We start from the raw sequence: 21,892 nt of genomic DNA, 5'->3' as shown, positions 1-21,892 counted from the left end.
AAGGTTTAGTCAGTTGTGTAGATAGCATGCAATAATTTTTGAAAAGCCCAAGCTTTGGAGTCAAACAGGAAAATCAGGAGAGGAAGAGCCCCAGAAATCTGCACACGGATCACCTTGAGTCTTTGGCTGAACACTAACCTGTGCATGCATAGAGTGAGACTTCACACTATGGGCAAAGGACAGTGACAGGGCAGGTCCATGTCTCCCAGGAATCCCTGCTGTATCATTTATTGGCTGGGAGCAGCCTGTGGGGTCTGTAGCCTCAGTGTAGATGCAGTCATGGCAGCTGGAGCTATTGGCTTATTTTCTTTCCTGAAGTTAGAGATCTGAGAAATGCACTCTTGTGATACCACTATCCACCATTTGTCTGTATAGGTCTATTTTTCCACAGCAACTACTCCATGGAAATTGACTGGAGACAAAATAGGAGTTTAGTGAGTTAAACTGCATCCACTGTTGCTGCAGTTCATCTCAGAGTTGCATAGTATTCATCCTCTCCCTCATCTGCTCTCCATTTTATTTCTCCTTGCACAGTTTGCCATAGCACTCAGGCATTTCCACTTCATTGAGTATTGGCCTTTTTTTTTTTCAGGCTACTAAGAGCCATTCTAGCAGCAATTTATACCATCCTTTGGGGTCCTTGATAGGATATTAAATTCAGTATCCTGAAAAACTGCCAGCCACGTTAATGAATTATTTATCCAGCCTTCCATTCCAACTCCCCTGTTGCTGCTGGCACATGCTAGCTAATTCTTTCAACTCTTTAAGTGTGCGGTCTCCTAGCTTATCAAGTCCAGCATATTCTCAGCTAAATTGTGCTGAGATTTAACCCTTGTTATCAGCCTGGCAACCAGGAGAGTAGTAGAGGCATTTCCTGAGGGGAGGGAGTATCTTTTGCATTGTGGGGAGAGGTCTGTATAGAATGTTTTAGCACAGTGGAAGTGCTATCTCAGATGCAGTGGGTCTGCACTGTGAACATCCTCAAGGGCATCCATGCAGCTGTACCTAACCTAGATACCAGTACCTAACCTAGATATCAGTACCTTCAGTGTTCTTAAATAGGGCCTTGACTTTAGCAAAGCAGACCTTCCTTGATGATTCATCCAAATGTCCCTAGCGCTCTGTGACTGTTAACAGTTAGGTCTTCCACCTGTCAGTTGTACCTTCCATTCAAATACAGTAGATAAGGACCTCTGTAAGCTACCAGAGTGGCTTTCTGGCTGTCACACTTAGCCATTAACTGTAAAGAGCACTCAGTCTCTTATTATTCTTCCCTGGGGCATAAATACAACTTAGTAGTCATCAGCCTATGCCACTGTCTACTTACTAAACACTGCCCATCCACAGCCTCCACCCCCACTCCAGTACACCACAGAACAGTTCAAAGGAAGGTTTGGTTTGGCTCTCTGGAGCCGTCAAGCCAATATTGCCACTCGAAGAATCCAATGTCAGTCAGGAACAGGACTGCCTCAGTATCCCTTACTGCCCTCATTTATTTTCTAGGAGCAGCTTGTGGAAAGTGTAGCCTTAACACAAAAATACAATGACACATTTCAAAATGGAACAGCTGGGGCTGTCAGTTGCACTCCCTTTAGTAGGAGATCTCAGAGCGATATTCTTATGAATGCCACATTGGGGTCTATAAATAGAAGTGGGAGAGACATCATGAAAACAGCAGAGTAGGGAGCTCCAAGAATCAGTCCCTCAGTGAAGCAAACATTAAGCAAACAAAGACTGACAAAATTAACTTTTTTAAAACTCTAGAATCTAATTTTTAAAACTTGTAATAATCAGGGGAGTGCTTATTAAAGACAGAGACTGCTAACTTTTTGGTAAGAAAGCATTGTTGCATTTTTGTTTACCTGTCTGCCATCCCCCATTCCCCAGTGTGACAGTGGCCAGCATTTCTGGTGTCAGCTAGCTGGTGCCAGAGGGCAACAATGGATCTTTTTCTCCAAAACTGGTCACAAATTTTGACCAGACTTGTGGTTTCCAGAGGGACCAGTGCAGAAGCTTGGCTTTGTTTCACCTTCCTCAGGCTGGAACAGCATCTTTGGCAAAAGCATTTGTGTATGTCAAAAGCACTTCAAGACATAATATGCATAGCTGTCTCTCAGGCAAGGTACAGAGAGTGGGGAAAGCAGCAGACAGATGGAAAGACCTGAGAAAGAGAAGGCTAAGGTGAAGATTTTGGGGGGAATAAAGTTCTTGAAGGACTACCTCATATACCAGGGAATCAGGGGTACAACACACATACCCACAACAGGATGCATGCTCATAAAAGACCTGAGAGAACCCCAGACTTAAAACTCTGGAGGACCTTTGGGCTATGCACAGCAAGAGTTGAATTCTGAGGCTGAATTGTACATAGGTAGCCTGGCTAAGTAGTGAAAACCATGCCTTAGCTCAGAGGCAATCTACAAAGACTGAGAGAATTGTTTGTTTGTTGCTTTAGAATTTTTTTAAAAATCTGTCACATCAGTCTGTCAGGATGTTAAAAATATCTGGCTGATTGCTGAGATAATGAAACAGAGATTTCAGTGATCACACATGACAAGGAATATAGGCTTTGCAAAAATAGTTTGAGAATGTCACTAAACAAATAGATGACTACCCTCAAAAGCAACAACAGTAAAACCTGGAAGAATCTGATTTCCAGAGTTATCACATTATTATATTCAAAATATCTTATTTCCAGCAAAAATTAAAAGGCATACAAAGAAACAGGAAAGTATGGCCCATTCACAAGGAAAAAAAAATAGCATCCCTGGGGAAGCACAGACATTGGGATTTACTAGATTAAAACTTTATTTTTTTTTATTGGAGTATAATTGCTTTACAATGTTGTATTAGTTTCTCCTGTACAGTGAAGTGAATCAGCTACATGTATACATATATCCCCTCCCTCATGTACCTCTCTCCCCCACCATCCCACTTCTAGGTCTTCACAGAGCACTGAGCTGAGCTCCCTGTGCTACACAGCAGGTTCCCACTAGCTATCTGTTTTACACATGATAGTGTATTTATGTCAAATCTAATCTCCCAATTCATCCCACCCTCCCCTTCCCCTGCTGTGCCCACACGTCCATTCTCTATGTCTGCCTTTCTGTTTAGACTAAGACTTTAAATCAGCTGTCTTACATAAGCTTAGAGATGTAAAGGAAATGATAGACAATGATGTGAAGAAGATCAGAATGATTTCTTACCAGATAGAGAATATCAGTAGAGATTGAAATAATTAAAAGGAACCAAATAGAAAATTTGGAGCTGAAAAGGAAAATTCACCAGATGGGCTCAACAGCAGATTTGAGGAGGCAGAAGAAAGAATCAGTGAATGTTAAAATAGGACAATTAAAATTATCACATGAGGGGCTTCCCTGGTGGCACAGTGGTTGAGAGTCTGCCTGCCGATGCAGGGGACACAGGTTCGTGCCCCCATCCGGGAGGATCCCACATGCCATGGAGCGGCTGGGCCTGTGAGCCATGGCCGCTGAGCCTGTGCATCCCGAGCCTGCAAGTCTGGAGCCTGTGCTCCACAACGGGAGAGGCCATGACAGTGAGAGGCCCGTGCACCACAAAAAAAAAAAAAAAAAAATTATCACATGAGAGGAAAAAGGAGAAAAAAAATGAACAGAACCTGAGGGACATGTGGGATGCCATCAAGCATATGCATTATGGGAGTCTTAGAAGGAGAAGAAAATTTAGACTAACTGCAGGAATCTACATATCCAAGAAACACGATGAAATTCAAGTAGAATCAACTCAAAGAAATCCACATCATTCAAAATGTCAAAAACCAAAGACAGAATCTTGAAAGCAGCAAGCAAAAAGCAACTGGTTTTGTAGAAGAGATCCTCAATAAGATTAACAGCTAATTTTTTCATTAGAAACCATGGAAGGCAGAAGGTAGCAGGATCACATTTGAAGTACATAAAGAAAAAAAATCAATCAAGAATTCTACACACCTGTCAAAACTATCCTTTAAAAATGAAGGAAAATTAAGATATTCCCAGATAAAAGCTGAGGAAGTTTACTGCTAGTTGATCTGCCTTATAAGAAATACTAAAAAGGGTCCTTCAGTCTGAAATGAAAGGACTGTATTTCAAAGCAGTACAAAAAAATAAACAATACAAGGAAAGAAAACTATTTAAGTAAATATAACAGCCAGTATTATTATATTTTTGGTTTGTAACTCTTCTTTTTTCCCCATCTGATTTTAAAAACAGTGAGTGCAACAAAAATTGTAATTCTGTTAATGGACACACAGTATTTAAACAGATAACTTTGTGACAATAATAACATAAAGGAGAGGATAGAGCTATATAGAAGTAAAGTTTTGTATGCTATTAAAGTTAAGTTGGTATAATTTAAACCTAGATTGTTATAAATTTAAGATATTGTAATCCTTAGGGTAATCACTAATGAAATAACTAAAAGAGGAAGAGAGAAGGATCAAAATGGTACATTAGAAAAAAATAAATCATATGGAAAAGAAGGCAGTATTGCAAGAATTATGGGACAAAATGATAGATGTAGAAAATAAACAGTAAAATGGCAGAACTGAGAGCTTCTTTATCAGTAATCACACTAAATGAAAATGGATTAATACCATCAATTAAAGTACAGAGATTGAAAGAGTGGAAAAAAATGTGATCCAACTGTATGTTGTCTAGAAGGGGCTCACGGTAGACTCAAAGACACAAATAGGTTGAAAATGAAAGGTATATTCCAAGCAAAAGCAAGATAGGGTGGCTTTACTAATGTCAGACAAAACAGACATCAGTAAAAAAGTTTTAGAAGAGGTAAAGAACATTATCCTTAAAGGGACAATGCATCAAGGAGATATAATAAATTAAAACATCTGCGCCCCAGAATAACAGAAATCCGAAACATATGAAGCAAACAGTGATGGAATGGAAGGGAGTAGAAAGCTGTACAATGATAGTTGGAAACTTCATCACCCGTTTCAATAGTGGATAACACATCTACATAGAAGATCAATAGGGAAATACAGGGCTTGAACAACAGTATACACTGACTAGATCTAACAGACACATATAGAGGACTCTACATGCAGCAGCAGAATAACATTCTTCTAAAGTGAGCGTGGAAGATTCACCAGCATAGACCACTATTAGAACATAAAACAAGTCTTAATGAATTTAAAAAGATAGAAATCACACAAAGCATACTTTTTTTTACCATAGTAAAATTATGCTAGAAATCAATAATGGAAGGAAAACTGAAAATTCTCAAACATATGGAAATTAAACAGTACTGTCCATGGGAGATCACCTAAGATGGCAGAGTAGAAAAACCCTGGGCTCAGGACTTCCCTGGTGGTGCAGTGGTTAAGAATCTGCCTGCCAACGCAGGGGACACAGGTTCGGAGCCCTGGTCCGGGAAGATGCCACGGAGCAACTAAGCCCATGCGTCACAACTACTGAGCCTATGCTCTAGAGCCCACAAGCCACAATTACTGAGCCCACATGCCACAACTATTGAGCCCACGCACCTAGAGCCCGTGCTCCACAGTGAGAAGCCACCGCAATGAGAAGCCCGAGCACTGCAGAGTAGCCCCCACTTGCCGCAACTAGAGAAAGCCTGTGGGCAGCAACAAAGACCCAACACCCATAAATAGATAGACAGATAGATAGATAAACAGATAGATGAATGTTCCTTTAACAAAAAAACCAACCTGGGCTCATCTCCTATTATAAGCAAACCAAGTCACACCTGTTTGCAGAACCATTGATGAAAAAGAACCTATCAGAACCAGAACCTATCAGAAAAGATCTAATACAACTAAAGATGTAAAGAAGGAGCCACAATAAGAAAGGTAGTAGGGGTGGAGTCATGCTATAGTCAAGTCCCACACCTGTGGGTGGATAACCCACAAAAAGGAGAATAATTACAACTGCAGAGGTTCTCCAAAGGAGTGAGAAGTCCAAGCCCTGTATCAGGCTTCCCAGCCCAAGGGTCCTGTACTGGGAAGATGAGACCCCAGAGCATTTGGCTTTGAAGGCGAGAAGGGCTTACTTTTGGGTGTCCTAGAGGGCTGGGGGAAATAGAGACTTCACTCTTAAAGGGCACACACAAAATCTCACATGCTCCAGGACCCAAGACAGAAGCAGTAATCTGCTAGGAGCCTGCGTCAGACCTACCTGCTGATCTTGGAGATTCTCCTGGAGAGGCGGGAGGCAACTGCAGCTCACCCTGGAGACATTATGATTGTTGTGTGTTCCCGTTATGCCTCTTTGTCTTTGACACTACTGTTTGTTTTGAAGTCTATTTTATCTGATAATTTTAGCCATTCTAGCATTCTTATACTGTTTTCCATCCATTTACTTTCACACTGTGTCTGTATATTTACAGTGTATTTCTTATAAACAGCATATAGTTGAGTTTTGCTTTTTTTTAATCCGTTCTAACAATCTTTGTCTTTTTATTGGAGTGTTCAGCCCGTTAATATTTATGTAATTATTGATATGGTTGAAAGTCAGTCTACCATTTTTTTTGTTTTCTGTTTATCTCTTCTAATATTTGTTCCTCTGTTCCTTCTTTTTGATTATTTGAATATTTTTCAGAATTTTGTTTTAATTTATGTTTGCTTTTTTAGCTATAGCTCTTTACATTATACTTTTTAGCTGCTCTAAGGGTTACATTAAATATCCATAATGTTCCACAGTCTACTTAGAGTTAATATAGTACTATTTCATGTAAAATGTAGAAATCTTACATGTCAATCGGTTCATTTACCCACCTCACTTCATCCTTTATGCCAAGGGTCCCCAGTCCCTGGACCATGGACCACTACCAGTCTGTGGCCTGTTAGGAACCAGGCCACACAGCAGGAAGTGAACAGCGGGTGAGCGAGCAAAGCTTCATTTGTATTTACAGCCGCTCCCCATCACTCGCATTACCACCTGAGCTCCGCAGATCAGTGCTGGCATTAGATTCTCATAGGAGTGCGAACCCTACTGTGAACTGCTCATGTGAGGGATCTATGTTGTACGCTCCTTATGAGAATCTAATGCCTGATGATCTGAGGTAGAGCTGAGGCCGTGATGCTAGTGCTGGGGAGTGGCTGCAAATATAGATTATCATTAGCAGAGAGGTTTGACTGCACAGAGACCATAATTAATCAGCTGCTTGCAGACTCATGTCAAAACCCTGTCAGTGAGTGGCAAGTGACAATTAAACTGCATCTTACGGAGTAGACTGGACATAAGCAACATACTTCAGGTGTCACTGTCTCCCATCACCCCTAGATGGGACCATCTAGTTGCAGGAAAATAAGCTCACGGCTCCCACTGATTCTGCATTATGGTAAGTTATATAATTACTTCATTATATATTACAATGTAATAGTAATAGAAATAAAATGCACAATAAATGTAATGTGCTTGCATCCTCCCAAAACCATCCCCCCACCAACCCGGTCCATGGAAAAATTGTCTTCCATGAAACTGGTCCCTGGTGACAAAAAGGTTGGGAACTCCTGCTTTATGCTATAGTTGCCACATATATTACCTATATATGTTATAACCCCCACAAAACAATTTTATAATTTTTGCTTAAAAGACACATATGTATGTTAAATAAAGGAAATGATCTTCTTTACATTGATCACTTGTAGTACTTTGCATTATTTATTGAAGAACTGAAGTTTCCATCTGATATCATTTATTTTGGCCTAAAGAACTTCCTTTTGCCCTTCTTATACTGCAGTTCTACTGGAGATACATATCTTAGAGGTGTTTTTTCCTTGAAAATGTCTTTATGTCACCTTCATTCTTGAAAGACACTTTTTGCCGAATATAGAATCTGTGTGACAGTCTTATTTCCTTTGCGTACCTCATTTATTCCACTGTCTTTTTGAGATTATTCTATTTTTGTCTAAATTATTAAATGGGATATTTAGCTCATCAATTTTTAACCTTTCTTCTTTTCTTAATACAAACACTTAAGACACCCTTCAAGTGTCTCATTTGCTCAAGTTTTTCAATTACTTCTAAGTATTTTTAAATTTCTATTATAATTTTTCTTTGACTAATGACATTTTAGTTTCTAAATGCATATGGATTTATTGCTTATCTTTCTATCAAAAACTGCATTGTTGACAGATTCATTATATATATTATTCCTTAAAATTTATTGAGACATGCTTTTTTATTTACTAACATAATTTTGTAAGGATTCCATGTGTGTTTGAGGAGGATGTGTATCCACTAATTTATGACTGACAAGTTCTATGTATCCAGTAAATCCAGCTGTGTAATTATGTTGTTTAAGACTTCTATTTCTTTACGAATTTTTTTACTGCTTGGCCTAGCAAAAATTCAGATATAACTTTGAACTTTCCCCTTTGTTGGTGGGCTCATTATTTAGTTTAATTCTATCAGAGATTTGACCTATATATTTTTAGCCTATTTTATTAAATGCATCCAGTTTTGAATTTTTGTATCTTCCTGGAGACATGAAACCTTTATTATTTTGTTCTTACTCTTTCTATCTCTAATAATTTTTTTTCTAAAAACCATTTATCTGATTATATAGCTACCTTAGCTTTCTAACAAGAAAATTTTATTGAGGTTTAACTACCATAGAATTTATTCACTTAATTCTACAATTCAATGATTTTTAGTAAATTTTCAGATTTGTAAACCATTATCTTGATCTAATTTTAAACATTTCCTTTATCCCAAGAAGATCCCTCATGCCCATTTGTAGTCACTCCCTTTTCCCAACCCTAGCCAACCACAAATCTACTTTCTGTCTCTATAGATTTATCCTTTTTGGACATTTCATATAGATAGAATCATACAATATTGCTTCTTTAACTGTTAACGTAATATTTTTTAGTTCATCTATTTTGTAGTATGTATCAGTGCTTCATTCCTTTTTACTGCTGAAACCTGCTTCATTGTTTGGATATACCGTATTTTAATTCGTTCATTCATCAGTTGATTGACATTTAGGATTGTTTCTACTTTTAAGCTATTATGAAAAATGTCACTATGTATACATGAGTGTAAGTCTCTCTGGGGTATGTTTCATTTCTCTTGGGTAGATACGTAGGAATTGCCATGAAATTGAGTGTAATTGTATGTCAAATTTATGTGTAATATTTTCAGAAACTGCCAAACTTTTTCCCAAAGTGGCTGCATTACTTTACATTCTTATCAATAATTGTCTTCTATTTTCTTCTATCCTTCTACTTTTAACCTTGTTTGTCTGTATGATTTAGATGTGGCTTTTATAAATAATATAAAACCAGATTTTACTTTTCCAGTTTGACACTCTGTCTTTAAACTGGTGAGTTTAGTCCATGTATATGATTATTTTTCTATTGAGCTGTTTCTATCTTCCTTTGTGCTATTTTCCTGTGCTTCCTTTTATTCCTTTCCTGTTTTTTATTTTTATTTACATTTTTATTGGAAAAAGTTTTTATTGGAGTATAGTTGATTTACAATGTTGTGTTAGTTTCAGGTGTACACTAAAGTGAATCAGTTATACATATAAATATTTCCACTCTTTTTTATATTCTTTTCCCATATAGGACACTAGAGAGTATTGAGTAGGGTTCCCTGTGCTCTATAGTAGGGTCCTTATTGGTAATCTATTTTATATATAGTATTATGTATATGTCATTCTCAATCTCCCAATTTATCCCTGCCCCCCTTTCACCCCTGGTAATCATAAGTTTGTTTTCTATATCTGTGAATCTATTTCTGTTTTCTAAATAAGTTCATTTGTACCATTTTCTTTTAGATTCCACATATAAGTCATATTGTATGATATTTGTCTTTGTCTGACTTACTTCACTCAGTATGATAATCTCTAGGTCCATCCATGTTGCTGCAAATGGCATTATTTTGTTCTATTTATTTATTTATTTGGCTGCATTGGGTCTTCGTTGCTGCGCGCAGGCTTTCTCTAGTTGCGGCGAGTGGGGGGCTACTCTTTGTTGCGGTGCACAGGCTTATCATTACGGTGGCTTCTCTTGTTGCAGAGCACGGGCTCTAGGCACACGGGCTTCAGTAGTTGCAGCATGTGGGCTCAGTAGTTGTGGCTCGTGGGCTCTAGAGTGCAGGCTCAGTAGTTGTGGTGCACAGGCTTAGTTGCCCTGCGGCATGTGGGATCTTTCCAGATCAGGGATTGAACCCAGGTCCCCTGCATTGGCAGGCAGATTCTCAACCACTGCACCACCAGGGAAGTCCTATTTTGTTCCTTTTTATGGTTGAGTAATATTCTATTGTATATATGTACCACACCTTCTTTATCCATTCCTCTGCCAATAGGCTTAAAAGTTGCTTCCATGTCTTGGTTATTGTAAACAGTGCTGCAGTGAACATTGGGGTTCATGTATCTTTTCGAATTATGGTTTTCTCTGGATATATGCCCAGGAGTGGGATTGCTGGGTCATATGGTAGTTCCATTTTTAGTTTTTTAAGGAACCTCCATACTTTTCTCCATAATGGTTGTACCAATTTACATTCCCACCAGCAGGGTAGGAAGGTTCCCTTTTCTCCACACCCTCTGCTGCATTTACTGTTTTTAGATTTTTTGATGATGGCCATTCTGACTAGTATGAGGTGATACCTCATTATAGTTTTGATTTACAATTTTCTAATAATTTGTGACATTGAGCATCTTTTCATCCGCATTTTGCCATCTGTATGTCTTCTTTGGAGAAATGTCTATTTAGATCTTCTGCCCAGTTTTTGATTGGGTTGTTTTTTTTATATTGAGCTGCATGAGCTATTTGTATATTTTGGAGATTAATCCCTTGTTGGTCGCTTTGTTTGCAAATATTTTCTCCCATTCTGTGGGTTGTCTTTTTGTTTTGTTGATGGTTTCCTTCACTGTGCAAAAGCTTTTAAGTTTAGTTAGGTCCCATTTGTTCAGTTTTGTTTTTATTTTCATTGCTCTAGGGGGTGGATTCAAAAGCATTGAATGTTGCTGCGATTTATGTCAAAGCATGTTCTGCCTACATTTTCCTCTAAGAGTGTTAGAATGACCGGCCTTACATTTAGGTCTTTGATCCATTTTGAGTTTATTTTTGTGTATGGTGATAGAGAATGTTCTAATTTCATTCTTTTGCATGTAGCTGTCCAGTTTTCCCAGCACCATTTATTGAAAAGACTGTCTTTCTTCACTTGTGTAGTCTTGCCTCCTTTGTCATAGGTTAATTGACCGTAGGTTTGTGGATTTATCTCTGGGCTTTCTATCCTGTTCCATTTATCTATATTTCTATTTTTGTGCCAGTATCATACTGTTCTGATGACTGTAGCTTTGTAGGATATCCTGATGTCAAGGAGCCAAGATTACTTTGGCTAGTCAGGTCTTTTGTGTAGCCATACAAATTTTAAGATTTTTTGTTCTAGTTCTGTGAAAAATGCCATTGGTAATTTGATAGGAATTGCATTGAATCTGTAGATTGCCTTGGGTAGTATTGTCACTTTGACAATATTGATTCTTCTAGTCCAAGAACATGGCATATCTCTCCATCTGTTTGTGTCATCTTTCATTTCTTTCATCAGTACCTTGTAGTTTTCTGAATACAGGTCTTTTGTCTCCATAGGTAGGTTTATTACTAAGTATTTTATTCTTTTTGATGTGATGGTAAATGGGATTGTCTCCTTAATTTATCTTTCTGATCTTTCGTTGTTAGCATATAGGAATGCAAGAGATTTCTGTGTATTAATCTTGTATCCTGCGACTGTACTAAATTCATTGATGAGCTCTAGTGGTTTTCTGGTAGCATCTTTAGGATTTTCCTTTTTGTTTTAACTTTGTATTTTATATTGGAGTATCGCTGACTAACAATATTATAATCAGGTGTACAGCAAGGTGATTCAGTTATACATATACATGTATCTTTTCTTTTTCAAATTCTATACAAGAATAATGCCTCTCTTTATAATTTGAAGATATATCCCTACTGTCTTCTACATCCCATTCTTTGACTCCTGTCCAGAGTAGTTGTGCCTCCCCCACCCCCATTTTTGCTCTTTGCTCAGGGATTCTTACTCTAGTTTCAATCAAGGGACTTTGGTTAGTTGGTTATTTTTTGGTTGACAGTGTGGTACCCTTGGAAATTTCCTTTCTTTAGAGTCCTGTGTTGTACTTTAACATATATTTTCTAAGCAATCTAGTTGGGAGTGCCCTTTGATATTTTTGGTTGTCCATACTGCCAGATGCCAATGCCAATTCTTTCATTTTATCATAATGTTAATCGTTACTCACCTAGAAAGAAGAGTACCTCCTAACCTGTCCACCTTAATTTCATTTTTTCCAATTTCAATTAATCATATATATGGTTGCCAGATTGACAGTGGACATATTAGACATGCTCTGTGGTTGTCACTGCCTTGATAGGGACATGGTCTGCTCCCTAGTTGCTGGAGTAGAGGCCCCCAGAGCCGTTTCTTACCTGTATTCTGATCTGTGGTGTGAGGTAGGTGGGATTGGAGCACTCCCACTGGGAGAGAAGCCACTGAGTATTCCTCCTCTGGAGCTGCTCACCTGGGTGTGCTCTGTTGTGTCACCTTTCACCCGTTGTGAGAGCTCTCAGATTACATGGTTGTTGGCACTGCTCTTGGTTGCACCTTAACTGTGGGTATGCCGTCAATTGGCCCTGTTGTCTCTCAGTTGTTGTTTTCACCAGGGCACCAGCATAGATCCACTGTTCTTGTTTTTTTTTTTTAATACTTCTTGAATTTTTTTCTTTTTCAATTCACTCAGCCTCAACCCCACTCTACCTATACTGCTATTCGAGTAATTTATACAGTCTTTTAGTGGTTATTATTTGAAATCTGACTATGCATAGTTACCAAAATCAAACAATTATTATCTTCAACAGTACAAAAAGCAAAGACCTTAGCACTTGATTTACATGATATATGTAATTGGTATTTTCTGATCTTAAAAATATCAGACCATTTGTGTGTGTTGCTGTATGTCTGTGTGTATTTAACTGTATATTAACCAAATTTTTTTTTCTGAAGCCATTCCTTCTTGCTTCTCAAACCTTCCTTCTGGGATCGTTTTCCATTTTCCTGAGTTATGTTCCCTAGAAGTCCCTTTATGGAAGATCTGTTGAATGCTTTCAGTTTTTGTACATCTGAAAGTGTTTTTATTTTTCTCTAATTGTTGAAAGAAAGTTCCACTGTCATATTATACAAGAGTAATGCTTATTTTCTCTCTATAATTTGAAAGTATATCCCTAATGTCCTCTACATCCCATTGTTGCCATTGAGAAGTCTGGTGTCAGTCTGTATCAGTAGTTCCTTTGTAGGTGATCTGTCTTCTCTCTGGCAGTTAATATCTTTTTATTTTTGGAGTTCTGAAATTCCATTACAGATGTCCATAATTATAGATTCTTTTCAATTTATCCTGCTTGATATATATTGTCCCTCTTGTGTTTATTGATTCATATCATTTATCAGCTTTGGAAAATTCTCAGCCTTTAACTTAATTACCTGATTAGACATGTTAGACTTTTCCATGTTCTCTGTATTGCTAATCTCTCTTTATATTTATTTCTCTGTGCATTTTCTGTAATTCCTTACTTATGCCTCTTTTCCTTCACTAATTCTCTCTTTGTGACAAATTATTTAACTCCAGTTCAGGTTTTCATTTCCAAAAGTTCTATTTTATTTCTTAAAAAATCTACCTGGTAATTTTTTTTATTATATCCTGTTGTATGCTTATTTTCATGGTTCCATAATTATTTCTTTTAAAATCTTATGCTGAATTATTTTATATTCTAACTTTAATAATTCAGTGATCTGAAATCCCTGGAGAAGTAAATCTGTTGTTTATTTTCTAATTTTCCATCACAGTAGCTTGTTTTCTTTTGTATTCAGTGATCTTTCATTGTGAACTCATACTTGTTTTATTTTAATTTATGGCAGTCCTGATGGCTTCTATCAAAAGTGCTTTAATCCAGACATGAATTTTCTTTTTATTTTTTCTACCAAAGTTAGGGGCACTAATAACCTGGGATCATTTTAGCCCATGTCTTAATCAAAAGTCTCAGGCTTAGCCCCTTTACCTTGAGACTTGTTCAGGGCTCAGTCTACTGAGGGTGATGACCCAGAGTAGTTCTGCCTTTTTTCCCCCCATTTTTGCTCTCTGCTCAGGGATCCTTACTGTAGTTTCAATCAAGGGACTTCGGTTAGTTGGTTATTTTTTTTACTGAGAGTGTGGTACCCTTGGAAATTTCCCTTTTTTTAGAGTCCTGTGTTGTACTTTAACATATATTTTATAAGCAATCTAGTTGGGGAGTGCTCTTTGATATTTTTGGTTGAACATACTGCCATACGCCAATGCCAACTCTTTCATTTTATCATAATGTTAATCATTACCTCTCACCTAGAATGAAGAGTACCTCCTGACCTGTCCACCTTAATTTCATATTTCCCAATTTCAATTAATCATATATATGGTTGCCAAATTTATGTATCAGTGGACATATTAGACATGTTAAATTTGAGTTTCCTGGAAATAAAGAGTTTGGAGCTCAGGAAATAAATGGATTCTAGAGATTTATGGGTCATTGATATAATTATCAATGCCATAGGAGCGGGTAAGGTTACTGGGGAAAACTTCATGGAGTAGGCAAAGAAAAATTAACTTAAAAAGGAGACTAAGAAGATGAATTCTAAGAATTGAGAAAACAAAGAATAAATCTCCAAATGCAAGGAAAGAGAGGGTTTCAAGGAGGGGAAGTTAATAGGGTCAGATATGGCCAAAAGGGCACACAAGATAAGAACTTATCTTTAAGTCTGGATAATTTATTACTGCTACAAAAGTTTCATTGGAGTGGCAACAAATGCAAGATGGCAGTGAATGTATGGAAGAGTAGTACAACTTGCTGATCCTCTGTCTTCTTCCTCATTACATCCCATTTACACTGTATATATAATGAATCATTCAGCTTCCTGGAACAAAAATAAACACAATTTTCTTCTGATCTTCCATAGTTGAAAGGGATTCAAGCAAATACTGGAGATGCTAGTAAGTAGAGCCAGGAGGAGATGGGATAACAGTAATCAAACACAGCATGGAAATTGTGAAGTGTTTCAGGTTCTGGACCTACCAGCTCATATGGAATAATCATAAGCCTTGTGTGTTTGAATTTTAATTATATTAGCTATTTCACTAATAAATGTATGTACTCTGTCAATAATAATTTATATTCTACATTTCTGACACGTTTTATTTGAAATCTATATTTTTTTAAAATAAATTGATTATTTGTTTATTTTTGACTGCATTGGGTCTTCATTGTTGCATGAGGGCTTTTCTCTAGTTGTGGCACGCAGGGGCTACTCTTCGTTGTAGTGTGCAGGCTTCTCATTGTGGTGGCTTCTCTTGTTGTGGCGCATCATTATATTTTATACCATTTTATTTCACAACATAAAACAGAGAACAACTTGGTTATTTATGTTCTTGTTTCTTGAGTCAGAAAGAGTGACAGTTATATGTAAGTCTAAACATTTAGAAAAATAAAGATGAACTTTCATTCCAAAATCCTGTGCAAATTGTATGTTCATGACATGCTTTTCTCTCAGGATTTTAAAATGTCTACAGAGGTAATTAATTTAAAATGAAGTTTGTTCTCATGTATTTTAGCCTAAAATTAAACTTTCACAAAGAAAATTCTCAGTTTTACCTCAAGGAAAGATAGGATAAAAGAGTAGAAAAGTAGTGTCTTAAAAAAATACTTATCCGAAAAAGAGGGGATATACGTATGGCTGATTCACTTTGCTCTACATACAGCAGAAACTGACATGGCAGTGTAAAGCAACTATACTCCAAGGAAAAAAAAAATCTTAGAAACTATTTATTATTTTCATTTACAACAGAGGAGAACGTATTTTTTCCAAACTCACAAATATGAAAGTTTTGTAATATGCAACATTTGACTTCTTAACTTTTACCTAAGAAACATAAAAGTATAATTATATGATTTATTAATTGCTCTTATCCGGCTATATTCTCCATATCCCCATAGTTTTCTCTTACATAACAAAACACAACAAAGTAAAATATAATGAGAAACATTATTTCCTAAGCTATCCTTTCTCTACATTCAGCAGCACCTAATCTGGTTATGTTTATCTTTGAAAGTTGCACTGAACACCTCCACAGGGCTGTGTGCCTCAGCTCCTCCTAAGTACAATAAGAGTTCACATAGGGAAGATCCCAGAAGGCAAAGTCCCTCCTGTTTGAGAATATTTTTCGTATCAGAACAAAAACAGTAACACATAAGTAAATTAAACAAACTGATCTCTCCTCTTCTGTAGTTTTGTTCACAACATATAACATTTCTTTTCTACCTTATAGGTACCAGAGATTTGAAAAGGCATTTCTGTTAGCTGTTGACATTGGTGCTCGTGACCTGTTTATGGTGAGTCATTCCCAGAGATGATTTTGTGCCTTCAGTTCTAAGGCTGAGTAAGTTGTCAGCTTTTGTGACCATTAAAAAGGATTAGTGTCATTTGTGCCTTCAACACATGGTGGGAAAGTATTATTCCATCCTGGCTTGCAGCTCTGCCTTCATGAAACTGGTCAATAGCCATCTAGTCTCTTTTGACTTGTTGACATTTTCCTTGCCAGACCCAAAGGGTTTTTTAAGTTTTCTAAGAATTTATAATTCTTGAACGTTTCTCCTCACGTACGTTGATGTGAGGGGATGACACCTTTGTATCTAACAAGCTTAAATGTCTTTCTAATCCATTCTCTAAAGAAGTACAGCTTCAGAAACCAGGACATAGGGCAAAACATGTCCCCTAGATCTTGAATGTGCTCAGTTTGTCCCTTTGATTTTAGTGAGAAGTAACATATTATGAATGTTCTCACTTGTATTTTTAAAGTATCCACAGTGCAAAGTGGATCCAAGAGGATATAAATTCAAATATGCTTTAGTCCTCCATTTATTAGCTACGGAACAGTAAAATCAACCAGTTTCTTACAGATCTTTGTGCTCTGTATCAGGTTCTTATTTTATAAGAACTTTCACCACAGCGTCCAGTGAGATCAGATAAACAAAGGTGGGGTTCCTGGTTTTCCAGCATATTGTGCTCCACAGAGATTTCACTGTTGTCAATGAAACAATGAAGCAAAAGCTTCTTGAAAACAACAAAAACTTCTGGAAGGCTCTTTTACCTGAATCTTCTGCACAAATGAAGACATTTTGTAGTTTAAATTAAGCTTTGATGCTTTAGATGTTAATATGGGTTCATGACTTTGGAATGAATTTGTTATTTAAATTCTAATTTTGCATCATTCAGTTAAATTGTGCTTTCATTGATCATACTTCACATGTATGAGCCTTTTGTTGGTCATCTGTATTTTGTTAGGTCAAATTGATCAGGCATATTAGTATATGAAGGGAACATTTAATTATTTTCACCAAAGTCTATGCATGCAGACATCACAGTGTCAGAAATTTAATTACAACACCTTTTAGATTTTCTGACCCCAATGACTTTCACTCTTTATCTCCACCTTCTCACATCTGACACTACTCACAAGTAAAGGTAGATTTTCTTCATATTTCTTTATTTTTTTTATGTCTATAGTCCCAGTCTTTTTTCTAGCGAAGAAAAGAACTGAAGAGATGAGTATTTAAATATTTAGTGTCTGGTAAACTTTCTTTCTCAATGTATTATTATATTGCTCTGTAATTTTTGCTTCTTTGGCTATTAATTAATAAATAATCATCAAAGCCATCTTATAAATTTTTTTCAAATTGTATCTGTTTCAGCATTTAGTCTCAGTTAGGCAGTAACAATATAAATAAAGTCTCCATGTTAGTTTAAAGCCAAATAGGCTTTCTGCTGATAGGCTAACCCTAACCCTAACCCATAAGGATATTTACTAGTAAAAGGTAAAAACCTAAAATAAAGGAATGAGAGAAATAGTTTTACTTTCCTTTTTATTTGTAAAAGTGAACAATCAAAATGCTACATCCTTATTCTTCCTATGTAACTTTGCTTATTTATAGCCCAAGATTTGCCTTAAGGAAGCATTAAGAGCCTTAAGAGAGCATTAAGTCCTTAAACAAAGCTCCATTTAAGCTCATGATTCTACTATATACATTTGAAGCTCCATATTGAAATTGTCTAAAGAATTTATCATGTTTTCTAATAGATCACTTATTAGTATTTAAATTATCATCTAGCCTATATACTGAGAAATATTACCTCTTTGAATTTAAAAGTTTTTAAAATAGGATTATTCCTACATGTAAATTATCTTCTCCCACCAAGATATCTCTTCCTTAAAGAATAAAAATATGACCACATTGAATGCAAAGGGGTCACCAAAAAAGCATAATGGTTAACCTGAGAATATTCTTTTTGCATTAGCATCTATCAGAGATAGAAGGATAAAAGACATATAGCATGATATCAATAGGCCTTGAATATTAAAAAGTCAGTATGTGGGTACTGGACCTGAGGAAATGGGCCAGAAAGGACCTCTTTGTCTGCTTTACACTGTAGCCTAAGTGAACATCTTCTAAAATTAGGGTCAGCAACCTATGGCCTGCCAGCCAAATCTAGCCCCAAAATGGCTTTTTACAGTTTTAAATCGCTGAAAAAAATCAAAAGAAAAATAGTATCAAAACACTTTAAAATATATGATATTAAAAATACATGATAGTGAAATTCAAATTTCAGTGTCCATAAGTGAAATGTTACTGGAACACAGCCAAACTGATTTATGTAATGTGTATGACTGCTTTATGATGGCAGAGTTGAGTGGTTGCAAGAGACTATATAGCTTGTAAAGCCTAAAATATTTCTATCTGGTGTTTCACAAAAAAAGTTTGCAGACCCCTTGTCAAAAAAATCATAATTTATAATTTCACTCCTCTATTTAAAACCCTTTAGCAGCTTCTCGTCACCTTTGGGATAAATTCTAACTCCTTAATATGGCAGCTAAGGTCCCTCCACTCTCACCTCTCTGCTTTCCAGCTACATCAGCTTTCTTTCAGTTCTGGGAAATGTACTCTACTCCTTATTATATCCAGACCATGTTAAGGAGTTTGGGTTTATCCTTACCCCAAATCAGCAAGGTGTAATGGGAAGGTGTAATGGTAGATACATGGAATTTGGGTCATAAGTTGTCTTCAAGATCAATAACTTTTGAGTTTTTTAAAATGTATATAAATGATGATAATAATATAGTACCTACCCATAGGTTGGGTTTTTTAATTGAATAAAAGCATCTTTGAATTCTAGTGCTTTATAATTTTTAAGTTTCACACAGATGATTTCATGTAATCCTATAATAACCCTTTGTTTCCCTTCACTCCTATATCGCCCCTCCCTATTTCCCTCTCCCCACTGGTAACCACTAGTTTGTTCTCTATAAGTTTGCTTCTTTTTTATTATATTCACTAGTTTGTTGTATTTTTTAGATTCCACATATAAATGATATCATACAGCATTTGTCTTTCTCTGACTTATTTCACTTAGCATAATGTCCTCCAAGTCCATCCATATTGCTGCAAATGGCAAAGTTTCATTCTTATTTATGGCTGAGTAGTATTCCAAGGTATATATATAAGACACCTTCTTTATCCATTCAACTGTTGATGGAAACTTAGGTTGCTTCCATACCTTGGCAATTATAAATAATGCTGCTATGAACATTAAGGTACATGTATCTTCTTTGACTTAGTGGTTTTGGGGTTTTTTTCGGATATATATCCAGGAGTGGAATTGCTGGTAGTTCTATTTTAAGTTTTTTGAGGAAACCCCATACTGTTTTTCACAGTGGCTGTACCAATTTATGTTCTCAACAACAGTCTATGGTTGAGATGGTTCCCTTTTCTCCACATCCTCACCAACATATGTTGTGGTCTTTTTGATGATAGCCATTCTGACGGGTGTGAGGTGGTATTTCATTGTGGTTTTGATTTGCATTTCCCTGATGATTAGTGATGTTGAACATCTTTTCATGTGCCTGTTGGCCAACTGCATGTCCTCATTTGAAAAAACTGGCTATTCAGTTCTGCCCATTTTGTAATTAGGTTGTTTGTTTTTTTTTATGTTGCGTTGTATGAGCTTTTTATATATTATGAATATTAACCCCTTATTGGTCACATCATTTGCAAATAGTAGGTTTGGCTTTTCACTTTTGTGGATGGTTTCGTTTGGCTTTTTAAAACTTTTAGAAGATTAAAAAAGGAGAATATTTTCAAGACCTTGGGATAATAAAAGATTTTAAAAACAGTACACAAAGAGCACTAACCAGCCTCTAGCAATTACCCTTCTGCTCTTTATTTCTATGAAATCAGCTTTTTAAAAAGTTTTAAAAGTTTTAAAAAGCCATTTAGTATGTTGGCTTTTCACTTTTGTGGATGGTTTCGTTTGCTGTGCAAAAACTTTTAAGTTTAATTAGGTCTCACTTGTTTATTTTTGCTTTTGTTTCCTTTCCTTTTAGGAGATGGATCCAAAAATATATTGCCATGATTTAAGTATTCTGCCTGTTTTCCTCTAGGAGTTTTATAGTATCTGGTCTCACATTTATGTCTTTAATCCATTTTGAGATTGTTTTTGAATCTTAATGGAGATACTGTATTGGAAGTACTTTTTAAACTAGGAAGTACTAAACAGATATTATGTGTCATTACTATTAAGAGAGAGCAACAGTTGTTTTTACATGCCGGTTGCAAGAAATAATGAAGACCTGAAACGGCCTGAATTACATGAATATAAAAGAGAAGATATTTTGTAAGCAAAATCAATATGATTCAGTAAGCCCTTAGATGAAAATGAACTATTTAGATTATGAGTAAATAATAATATAATAAAAACAATACCATAAAATATAAAGAACAAAGTAAAAAAAAATCACTTGAAATTTTCTTATCCAGAAATGAACATCCTTTAAAATACCTCTATAAGTGTACACACGTACTAAACTTTTTATTTATAACTAGTTTTTTTTTCATTCATCAATGTTATAGTGACAGTTTTCCATAAAAATAAATACAGACCTATATCACTACTTTAATGGTTACATTGTATTCCATTTTATGGGTGGTACTGACATAAAAGCAGGCATATAGACCAGTGGAACAGAATAGAGAGCCTAGAAGTAAACCCATGAATATACTGTCAACTGCTCTTTGACAGGGGCACTAAGAACACACAATGGGGAGAGGATAGTCTCTTCAGTAAATGGTGGTGGGAAAACTGGATATCTACATGCAAAAGAATGGAACTGGGCCCACTCACAAAAATTACCTTATACCACTCACAAAAATTAACTTAAAATGGGTTAAAGACTTACATGTAATACCTGAAAGCACAAAACTCCTAGAAGAAAACATTGAGAAAAAGCCACTTGACATTGGTCTTGGCAGTAATTTCTTGGATAAGACACCAAAAGCAAAGGCAAAAAAAGCTAAAATAAATAAGTAGAACTACATCAAACCAAAAAGCTTCTGCCCAGCAAAGGAAACAACCAAGAAAAAGAAAAGGCAGTCTATGGAATGGGAGAAAATATTTGCAAATCATATATCTGATCTGGAGTAAATATCCAAAATATGTAATGAACTCATACAACTCAATACCAAAATTCAAATAATGCAATTTAAAAATGTGCAAAGGACCTGAAGAGATATTTTTCCAAAGAAGACATACAAATGGCCAACAGATACAGCAGTTGTCAGGGAAACGCAAATCAAAACCACAGTAAGCTATCACCTCACACCTGTTAGGATGGCTTTTTTCAAAAAAGACATAAGATCAAAAAATGTTGGCAAGGATGTGGAGAAAAGGGAACCCTTGTACTGTTGGTGGGACTGTAAATTGATACAGCCATTATGGAAAACAATATGGAAGTTCCTCAAAAAATTAAA

At 36.3% G+C, this 21,892-nt stretch overlaps 1 protein-coding gene across 1 annotated transcript in view; it reads left to right on the top strand.

Moving 5' to 3' along the window:
• Window positions 1-21,892, top strand: part of WDPCP (WD repeat containing planar cell polarity effector) — a 276,624-nt gene that overhangs the window by 208,049 nt on the left and 46,683 nt on the right. The window contains exon 13 of the mRNA XM_082852381.1: window positions 16,360-16,423. Coding sequence (XP_082708507.1) covers window positions 16,360-16,423 — 64 coding nt within the window. The remainder of the gene's footprint in view (window positions 1-16,359; window positions 16,424-21,892) is intronic.

Source organism: Leucopleurus acutus (assembly GCF_964270905.1).
Source record: "Leucopleurus acutus genome assembly, chromosome: 12".
In the NCBI taxonomy this organism is placed as follows: domain Eukaryota; kingdom Metazoa; phylum Chordata; class Mammalia; order Artiodactyla; family Delphinidae; genus Leucopleurus; species Leucopleurus acutus.
This window is presented reverse-complemented; position numbering and strand designations above follow the sequence as displayed.